Source organism: Ailuropoda melanoleuca, chromosome 14 (genome assembly GCF_002007445.2).
Source record: "Ailuropoda melanoleuca isolate Jingjing chromosome 14, ASM200744v2, whole genome shotgun sequence".
Classification (NCBI taxonomy): Eukaryota; Metazoa; Chordata; class Mammalia; order Carnivora; family Ursidae; genus Ailuropoda; species Ailuropoda melanoleuca.
In genome coordinates this window covers 39,894,164-39,904,207 of record NC_048231.1, presented here as the reverse complement: position 1 = coordinate 39,904,207, position 10,044 = coordinate 39,894,164, and the positions used below count along the sequence as shown (strand labels likewise).

Below are 10,044 nucleotides of genomic sequence, written 5' to 3'. Positions count from 1 at the left end.
TTTTTTTTTTTTTTTTTTTTTTTTTTTTCAGAGGGGAACTCTGGGGTCCTCGCCACTGCCCTGTGCTCCAAGGACCCCCACCTGTGGCAGCTGCAGGCACCTCGGGCTTTCATGTTTTGGGTTCATCACTCACGTCAGTCTGGCCAGACGACAGATCTGAAGCTCCCACCTGGTTCTCGGTGCCTTCCCTCCCTGTAGGCAGTCCTGAGGGGGAGGGGCGCACTGGCCCCAGAACCCCCGCCCCAACCCCTCACTCCCCACCCCCCCATCCCCGCTGCCCCCACGAGCCTCCAGCTGGCCTGGGACAGGGCTGTGCCCCAGGAGCCACCTGGCGGCCCAGCTCAACTGAGGGGGAGGAGGGTGTCCCAGGGCCCCAGGGCCCCCCCCTTGCTCCCCACCGCCACGCTGCACCAGCCCAGCCCAGCCCCACTGGCCCCTCCCCCTCCACTGGAACTGGCTGAAAGGGTCCCCAGACCCCCAGACTCCACGTGTGGCTCCCTTGGGGCCCCTCCCTCAGCTATGTGGAATGGAGGGGCCTCAGGTCCTTAGAGACTCTGCGCTTCCCCAAATCCTGCGCCAGGTGAGCTGGGGCCATTTCTGGAGACAGACTGTGGGGCTCCTCTGACCACAGCTGTAGCTTTGCGAGGTCAGTTCCAGAAATACAAGGGTAGGTTCCCCACTGGGCCCTATGGGTGGAGTTGAAATGATTGTCTCGGGTCCACCCCCTCCCCACCCCATCCTCAGAAGGAACGTAAGGGAGACCAAACCGGCTTATGGGCTTATGGTCCCTACAAGGAAACTGGGACGAAAAGAGCAAAATGACTGGTTGTGCCCCATAGGCAGAGCCCCCCCAAAGCTCATGCTCATTGGTGAGAAGGGGGAGGAGGGACCGTAGGGCTGGACTCATGGGGGGATCTGCCACAGAGCCTGGGGAGACAGGATTTCCCAGGCCCTGGGAGGCTGAGAAAGCCACTGCTGCCCCTTCCTGCTCCCAAAATCAATCACTCCAAGCCACTTTTGAAACCAGTTTTATATTAAGCTATAAAACCTCAGACCCTATCCTGAGTACATACATACAAAAGCAGTATATAAAAAATAATATTAACAACATCAAACACACTAACTTCTACAAACGTACAAAGGCCCTTGTGCACCATTTACATGGGCCAGTTCCTGGCCACAGTACCTGGAAAGAGGGGGACAGACCCGAGGGCGCTGGCTCCGGACCCCACCTCGGCTCACTCAGGGGCATGAGGCTGAGTCCTGCCTGCATCTGACCTGCGCCCGCATGCTGAGAGGGCCCTGGGGCCCGGCAGAGGCCTGGGAGTATTCCTGAAGCCATGTTTTCCTGGGCTAGGGTAAGGCACCGTCCAGGGCAGGGGGTGGACAGGGGTGGAAAGAGGGGGCAAAACCACGCCCCCCACCCCAGGAAGCCCAACACCTGGAACCTGTGATTACGTCAGGGTCCGTCAGGGTCCGTGGCAAAGGGGCCTGAGGCTGTAGGTAGGGTAAGGCTGCTAACAGCTAACCTTAAAATAGGGGCCGATACCAGATTATCTGGGTGGGCCAAAGGTCATCAAAAGGGTCCTTAAAAGTGGAAGGGGAGCAGGAAGGAGGTCTGAGGTTTGTGATGTGAAAAGAATTTGGCCACTGCTGGCTTTGAAGATGGAGGGAGCCACAGGCCAGGGAATACAGGCAGCTTCTAAAAACTGGGAGAAGCAAGGAAATTCCCCCAGAACCTTCCAGAAGGAACCAGCCCTGTTGGCTTTAGCCCATGAGACCTGAGTCGGACCTCTGACCTCCAGAGCTAAAAGATAAGTTCTGGTTTCAATGACCATGTTTGTGGAAGTGTGTTACAGCAGCAATAGGACACTGACCCAGAGGCCACGGGGTCAGAGGTCAAGTTTGCCCTGCCCAGACCTCAGGCTGACTTCCAGGCAGAGGCCCCACGGAGCCCCCCACCTCCCCAAGCCTGTCCCTACATGGAAGACCCAGGATGTCCAGGGCCCAGATAAGAGTTCATACTTTTCTTCTTTCCTTTCTAGCTCTGCCCTCGATTTCATGGACATGCTGAGTCCCGCTCACTGCAGTCCTGGGCCAGAGGAGGCGGGATGGGCAAGGCTCAGCCCCTGGCCCTCGGCAGCTGGGAAGGCGCTCAGACCCAGCCATGAGGATGACAGTTATGATAGACTGTGCAGGGGTCCCACGGATGGGAGGAACCCGGGATCTCTGACCCTGGATGCTCTCCCTCCTGGCTCCCGCCTTTAGTACATGCATGATCAACCGTCACAAAGAGTTTCTTGGGGATTGCTTCATTGCCTCCCCAGATGGGTGTTCCTGCCTGCACGGGACGGGGAAGTAAACCGGGCCTATCCAATTCCAGACGCCCAGGGGCTGGCGCCTTGGCCGAGGCTGGGCAGAAGCGGCAGCAGCAGGAAGCCTGTTGGGGGGCCATGAAGTGGGGTGTTGCCCGCCAAGGGGGTGGTGTCCAATGTTCGCTGGGTGCTCACAAGCAGGTCAGGCCGCAGGAGAAGCTAACCGATCTTTATAAGTGAAAATAGGGGCTTGGAAGACCGGTGCATCCCCGTGCTGACGTCCAGGATGCTTCGGATGCTCTTGACCTCGCTGCTCGACAGGTTTCCCTTGATGGCCAAGATGGCACTCAGGTGGCCTTTGCTGGCAAGGACAGCATCACGTCAGTCCAGCCTAGTCACCAACACCCCTACTCACACCTCTTCCCAGCTCCCCAGGCTCCTGGCCCAAGCCACAGGGCCCTGCAGCCAAGCCCCTGCCCACAAGGGGGTCGCAGTCTCCTTCGCCCACTGTGCTCCAGCACCCCGGGCCCCTGTCCCTCCCTGGAGTGCGCCAGACTCCTGCCTGCCTCAGGTCTTTGCACTGGATGTTCCTCCTGAAATGTTCTTTCTCATACTCTAGGGATGAGCAGCTCCTTCTCACACTTTGGGCCTTGGGGAAAATGTCACCTCCCCCAAGATTTCCCATCTCTAAAGTCAGCGCCTCTGTCATTCACAACCTTGGTTAAACAATCTTTACAGCTCATAACTATTTCTTTGCCTGATTACCTCATTATTACTAACGCCCATTAGGCTGTAAGCTACACAAGGGAGGACTGAGACCTGGTCTGTCTTATACTTCATTGCATCCCAGTACCTAGAACAGAGCCCGGCACTTAGCAGGAAACAACTCAATAACTGGTAGGATGGGTGGCTGGCTGGCTGGAGGGAGGATGGGTGGGTAGATGGATGGATGGGTGGGTAGATGGATGGATGGGTAGATAGGTGGAAGGGTGGGTGAGCAGATGAATGGATAGCTACACGGATGGGGAGATGAGTAGATGGGTAGATGGGTGCTTCTATGGCTGGCTGGATGAATGGGTGAGCGTGTTGATAAGCAGATAGGCAGGCAGATGGATGCAGTGGACCAACCAGAGGCTAGATGAGGCCGGACTAGGATACGCAATCTAGCTCAAGACCGTTGAGACTTTCCCTAGCACGTCAGAGGACCCAGCCTACAGAAACAATTGCCCCAGCTCATCAGATCCTCAGACAGCTGCGGGCTAAGCCTCCACTCTGAGGATCCCTAGGCTGACCCTGGTGGATCCCAGCTTAGCATGGCTTCCAGCAGGTCCCTAGTCTCTCTGGTCTCAATTTTCCCTGTAAGGGGCAGGATCGTATCAGGCTGCAAGTGTGGACTGTGGAGCTGGAGACCTGGCTTTGCCATCTTGGCTTTACCACGGGCTGGCTGGGTCACTGGACAAACTCCTTACGCTCTCCAGGCCTCATCTGCAGAACGGGGACAGAAGTGTCTGCTTCACAAGGTCGTAGTGCGGGTCCAGTGAATGAGCCACTGTAAACATCTTAGCACAGTGTCCGGCCCTCGGTCTGCACGCCACAAGGGCTGACTGCTGGGACTGCCTCAGCGAGGCCCGTCTCGGTTCCAGCAGCCCTGAAGCCCCAAGCCCGGCCCCACCAGGCTCTGACCAGCGCCGGCAGGGCCTTGCGGACGCCCGGCCTGCGGCGCCCTTGCTCTCACCTGAAGTCGGGGTACCAGGTAGCGTAAGTGGCCACCTCGATCTTGATGGCACTGGGGTCTTGCAGGCGGATGATCTCGGCGAGCTTGGGGAGGGCGTGATGCAGCCAGGTCGCTGAGGAGCCCTGCAGGCATAGGTCCAGTTGGAGGCCAGCCGCCCCTTCCCCAAGGGCACCCGAGGGCCCGGAGACGTTCAGGTCAGAACCGGTCAGGTGTGGGGAGGCCACGGTGGTGCTGGCCCTGCAGGGGCTTGGGGGAGGGGCAGGCGGGAGCTCACGTTCTGGCTGCAGAAGCGCTGGATGGCATCGGCGTTGGCCAGGATGTGCTCGGCCAGCTGCTGCTGCTGCTCAGCCGTCTTGAGGACCAGGCTCCGCTTGCTGAGGCGGATGACGTATTCCTTCACCAGGTGCAGGTGTATGACCTCCACGAGCTCCTGGCCGGGCGAGCAGGCAGGGCTGTGTGAGCCACTGCCCCGGGAGCTCACCACCTTCCCTCAAAGCCTCGAAGCCTCAAAGCCAGGAGTCCGGAGGTGGGGGGGGGGGCAGGTGCATACATGTGCTTGTGTGTGCACGTGTGCGTGTGTCTGCAGGTGTATGCACGGCACACGTGTTAGGGTGTGTGTCCAGACACCCCCTCCCCCCGCTGGCCCAGCTTCTCCTCACCTCCCGGAAACAGTCGTGCAGTTCCGAGAACTCGGGCAGCCTTTCGGCCACGGTGGAGATGATTTCCTCCAGGGTCTGCGCCGGGGCCACCCAGCGGGTCTGCGTGAACCTCTTGAACAGCGGCTGTGACAGGAGAGAGGCAGGATGTCTGGTCACACCCTGCAGAGGAAGGCCTGCCAGCTGCAGACACACGCACCGTGACACACACACGGCCCAGCACGGGGGCAAGGGGGACTCGAGCACTCCCAGGGAACCAGGGCAGAGCTCGGGGGCCCCGTTCACAGACAGGAAGTGGAGACAGGGTCCCGGTACCCTTCCTCCAAGGCCAGCCAGCTGCAGCCCTGGAGCCAGGCCGGCCATCTGCCTGCCTTGAGGCCTTTTCCACTGCCCCCTCTGAAATAAATAAATTCCTGCATAAACAACGACTTGTGTTTGGCCGGGCCTGTGAGGACCTGGGCCAAGTCATCCAGGGTCACCGCCCGGCCTTCACCCCCAGCTGGCTACCCATGGCCTTCCGCCTTGGGCGGTAGGGACAAGGCTAGCTCCCATGAAAAGCAGGCAGGGAACTCCTCCTACTCTTTTTTTCCAGGGACCCCTGCCTCACCCTCTGCTAAGGGAGCCAGGGGGTTTCTGTGGACTTGGCCCGCAGCAGATGGGGCAGGACTGCCAAAGGCTCTGAGCATCCCCACTGGGAGGGAGGCATGGGGACAGGGCGCAGGCAGGAAGGTCTGGGGGAGCAGGAGAAGAAGCGCAGAGGCTCAGGCCTGGGTTGTCTCAGTGCGGGAAGGGACGCTAACACTTTCCTGTGTGTTCCCAGCCCAAGGGGCCCCTCTGAGGCCAAGCCCAGGCTGAAGTGGTGGGGAAAGTCAAAAGCCCTCCATGGCCCCCATCACCTGAGCGACACAGGCCTCATGACAGCTGGCCACATACGTCCGGGTCCCTCTCTGTGTCCCCCCAATGCTAAGCCCAGCAGGCACCCCAGGGAGGCAGGCTCCAGTACCTTCAGGTCCCCAAACAGGCGCTGGAGCAGGGTGTCAAAGCCGTGACTCTTGAGCTCACTCAGGGGGCCCAGCAGGTGGCCCGGGAGGTCCTGTGGTGTCTGCCACTGCTGCTCCATGGATATCCTGGAAGGACATGGATGGGGGTAGGGAGGTCACACCAGCCCTGTGCAGACTATAGTCCCCTACCCAGAGAGCCCACTGGTCCTAGCCAAGTCTTCCTCAACCATCTCTTCACTCTAGAACCTTCCATGACTCCCCATTCCCCGTGGAGGTAAGTCCGGATCATCATCCCTGCTCCGGAGGCAGCACCAGCCTTCTCACCCCCAGGAAACACCTTCCCCACATGCTTGTAGTCCACGTCTGCCCAACAGACACAATCACCGCGTCTGTTCCACAGGGCGTTACGAGAACAAAATAAGGAATAAATCCTTTGCATGAACACTTGACCCATCTGCACCTGAGAAATGTTTGCTGCCGCTGCCCCTACAGACCCCGGCCATCTGCTCACGGCCATGCTCACTGGAGTCCCCACGTCTTTGCTTATCATGCCTCCCACCCCCTTCCCAGCCATCCTCTTCCATCAACAGACTGGCGGGCCCAGTGACTCCCGCTCCCACAAACCCCTCCTAGCGCCCTTATGTCCTTACCGGAAGGACAGGCAGTTGTTGATGTTGGCAATGACATTGGCCCTGTAATTTCTCAGCTGTCTGCATCTCTCCAGAAATTCATCAAAGGCTCGCTGGTAGCTGGTGAAACCGGAAGGGGTGCATGCAGGACCACCACAGACACTGGGACAAGAGCAGCCTCTGGCCTGCCCCCCAGCCCCCCTGGGCTTACAGAGTGTGTTTCCGGTTGACAGGCCTCCTACAGCCCAGGGAGGGCTGCTAGCCCCTAGGCCTCACGTAACTGGCTTCGCAGGCAAAGGACAGTGGGGCCAAGGCCCCTGCAGAGCTCCTGCTGCCCCCACTCCTTCCCCCCAGATCCCGCTATAACTGGAAGACAGGGCGGGGGGTGGGCAAGGGGTAGATAGATGGAGGAGTCCCCAGACAGGGAGGGAGGCAGCCAAGAAAAAGTAGGGCTGGAGACCCGGGGCATGACCAGAAGGGAGGCCAGGGCCTCAGTCCCTCCTGGGGCACCCTCTGCAGCTGAAGGCTGTAGCGCTGAGACCTTCTTGCTGAGCAGTCAGATCACCCAATGCTCTCGGGGCTCAGGGGGCGGGGTGGGGGGGGTGGGAAGGACCCCTGCTCATAAAGAGACACCCCAGAGGCAGGAAGGGGATGCTGATCTAGTTTGGATACCCACATGGGACACAAGGGAGGGCAGGTGGCCCCGCGAGCAGTGGCTCAGGGACCAGCCCCGCCCCCCCAGGCACAGCAGGCGCACACCCACCTCCTCAGGAACGCAGCCAGCTCCAGCAGCAGCACCTGCTTAATCTGCACGCCCAGGTCGAGGGTGATGCTCTCGGCCTTGACCTGGCCCTGGGAGATGATCTGCAGGGGTGAGGGGGGCAGCTGAGCAAGAGCTCACCTGGATTAAGATGGGGGAGGGGTCGGCCGGCACACAAGGCCGTGTATGCACACACACAGGGTTGGCGTGGGCTGTGCGAGAGCCCGAGGGGTGGGCTGTGTTACCTGGATGATGTCGATGGCCAGCTCGCTGTGGCAGTGGCCGTCCAGCTTCTGGGGAGCCTCATCCTGGGCCCAGCGCTGTGACTCCAGCTCCAGGGCACGGGCCATCAGCTCCTTCACGCTGGCCTGGGGGCAGGAGGGGCAGGTCAGGGTAGCACAGAGCCCATCGGCCAGCCCACTTGCAAGCCCCTGGCCCGCATCCTGCCTGTCTTCTAGCCTCCCCTAGCTTCCTTCCTGCCCCGCCCAGGCCCTGGCGCTGGACTCACCACCTCGTTGGACAAGAATGTGGCCTCCAGCAGCCGGATCTGCCTGGGGGGCAGAAGGCTTCCGAGCTGGACTCTCTGCAGCTCTCCCGCCAGCTTGGGGCTGTTGATGATGTCACTGTGGGCAGAGGGTCTAGCATGAGGACGACTGCCCCCACTGAGCACCGTCGCTCATGCTGCAGGCCCACCTTCTTGGCCTCAGTCTCCGGCAGGCCTGGGCCTTGATCGCCCTGCCCCCATCCCTGCTTCTCTGTCTCAGATGATGGGTCCCCGATCTGCTCAGCTGGGCTCGGGCCAGAAACCTTGGAATCTTCATGCCTGCTTGGACTCTCTCGTTCCTCCCCATCCACTCCTGCTCCCATATACATCCTCTGGAAGCAGGTCAGCCTCAAGCCACCTGCCCGATGCCCTAACCACGGCCATCTCTCTCCTGGCGCACTGCAGGGGCCTGCTCTCCAGCCTCATGGGCCCCAGCAATCCCTCCTCCTCCCAGCAGGCAGAACTGCCCGTGGAGTCTGGCGTGCTCCCTGCCACAAGGCCTCCATCTCACACAGATAAAAGCCGGCTCCTTTGGCAGCAGCACAGGCCGCTCGCTCTCCACCTCCTCCCTACCTCATTCCCTCACTGCGCTCCATGCACTGGCCTCGGGCATCCTGCCAGCCCTGGACCACCAGCCCCAGGCCCGCCCTGCTGCCCCCAAGAGGGTGGGTCAGTCCAGGCAGGAAGGGCTGCCCCACCCCAGCTACTCCACTCACTCTTGTGGCGCCTGTGTGGGATCCTGGAGCCCCAGGGACCGTCCAGCCCTCCCTGGCACTTCCTCAGGGGCTTTTGTCTGCCCGGACACTCAAGAATGGCCCTCTCACCCCCTCTCCCTGACTGGATGTGGCTGTGACCCTCGGCTCCCTTTGTGCCACTCTGGCCACACAGGCCTCAATGGCAGCCCCCTGGACTCCCTCTCCCCAGGGCTCTGCCCTACTGGGCTCAGTTTCCTGCTGTGCTGACCCCAGTGGGCCCAGGCCAAAAGCCCCGAGGTCACTGGGACAGGAAGGCTGAGGTGCAAATGCCCAGTATTTCCTGGTGAGTCAGGATAAGCAAGGAGAAACTGGCTCACGACTGGCCTGTCTAGCCCGCAGCCCCTGCCCTATGCCGATTTCCTTAAGTCCTGCTGACTCACCCACCACCCCCACGGCACCCTTCCCTTGCCCCCCTCCCCGCTGGAGGCTGGGCCACCAGCAACCCCTGAGACCACTGGCCACCCAGATGTGTCTCTGAGATCCTCAGACACTGCTCACACTGTCCGTACCTCCAGGCTTCCTGCAGGCTTTACCCGGCAGAGGGGGCCAGAGTTAGCCCCCACAGGAACCCCGGCCTCCCGTGCCCTGGGCATTTCCACCCAGCACTGCACTCCTCATCCAGCTTGCACAAAGGACAGATGTGCTCAGGATCCCAGGGAGTCCAGGGAAATCAGAGGGTACCTGAGGCACCCTGAGGCACTCTGTTGGCAGAGTCAGTCTCCCACCCAAGGAGCTCTGGGCCTCAGGGACGAGAGCCCAGCTCTGCCGTGGGCTCACCAGGTGACCCTGCACAACGGCCATATGGCCCTGCTCGGCCCCTACGCTCGCGGCGCCTGGGGGCATCCCATAGCCTGCCCGGTAAATCCAAACACTGGCCAGTTCCGCACAACTCCCAGAGGGTCTCAGGGCTCAGCCCCAGGCTGTGGAAGATGACTCCTTTAGTTGGGAACACCACCCTCCCTCCACCTTCTTCCAGGCCTGCCCACCCCCTCCCCTGGCTGCCTCTTCCTTCCAGCAGCAGGCGGAATTTGGTTCCTCCTCCTTTCCCTCCTCCTCCTCCGCCACCTCAGGGATGGCTTCCTCAATGACTCAGGCTGGCCCGGGCGCCTGATGGTGGCTCCCGCGGTCCCTGGTCTCCTCTGCCACAGCCCTTCCTGCTCTGGATGGTCACGGCCTCAGACTGGGAGCTCAGGAAGGAATGATCAAGTATCGGTCATTCCCTGTGCCTCGGTTTCCCCAATGGTAGCGTGAGGCTGAAGCCAGGAAATCGAGGATTCCAAGTGCAAAGCCCACCGAGCGCGGGCCCTGCTCCTCTGAGCCTCCGGGCCTCCCCGATCGCGGCGCCCACTCACTTGGGGTAGAGGTTCTGCACCCAGACCAGCAGCATGTAGGTGTCGCGCTCGCACAGCTCGAACTGCGCCATGGCCGCCAGCTGGGCCGCGAAGTGCTCGTGGTAGCTCTCGGCGTAGACGGCCACCACGTCCACCTCGGCGGGGAACAGCGGCTTCAGCCGCTCCACCACGGCCTCCAGGTCCTCCTTCATGGTGCGGCCCATGTGCAGGAAGATGCGCTCGGCCTCCGAGCGGCCCTCGGCGGCCGCGGCCGGCTGCGCACACAGGCGCTCCTCGGCCACCTGCGCCACCGCGCGC

General features: G+C 61.3%; 1 protein-coding gene across 1 annotated transcript in view; it reads right to left on the bottom strand.

The window, feature by feature from the left end:
- Positions 1–1,012: 1,012 nt before the first annotated feature.
- Positions 1,013–10,044, bottom strand: part of TNFAIP2 (TNF alpha induced protein 2) — a 9,511-nt gene continuing 479 nt past the window's right edge. Inside the window, exons 3-12 of the mRNA XM_034642175.1 lie at positions 9,748–10,041; positions 7,605–7,719; positions 7,342–7,464; positions 7,100–7,200; positions 6,358–6,456; positions 5,710–5,833; positions 4,710–4,832; positions 4,325–4,480; positions 4,051–4,172; positions 1,013–2,676 (exon numbers count right to left, since the gene is read on the bottom strand). Coding sequence (XP_034498066.1) covers positions 2,535–2,676; positions 4,051–4,172; positions 4,325–4,480; positions 4,710–4,832; positions 5,710–5,833; positions 6,358–6,456; positions 7,100–7,200; positions 7,342–7,464; positions 7,605–7,719; positions 9,748–10,041 — 1,399 coding nt within the window. The 3' untranslated portion in view covers positions 1,013–2,534. The remainder of the gene's footprint in view (positions 2,677–4,050; positions 4,173–4,324; positions 4,481–4,709; positions 4,833–5,709; positions 5,834–6,357; positions 6,457–7,099; positions 7,201–7,341; positions 7,465–7,604; positions 7,720–9,747; positions 10,042–10,044) is intronic.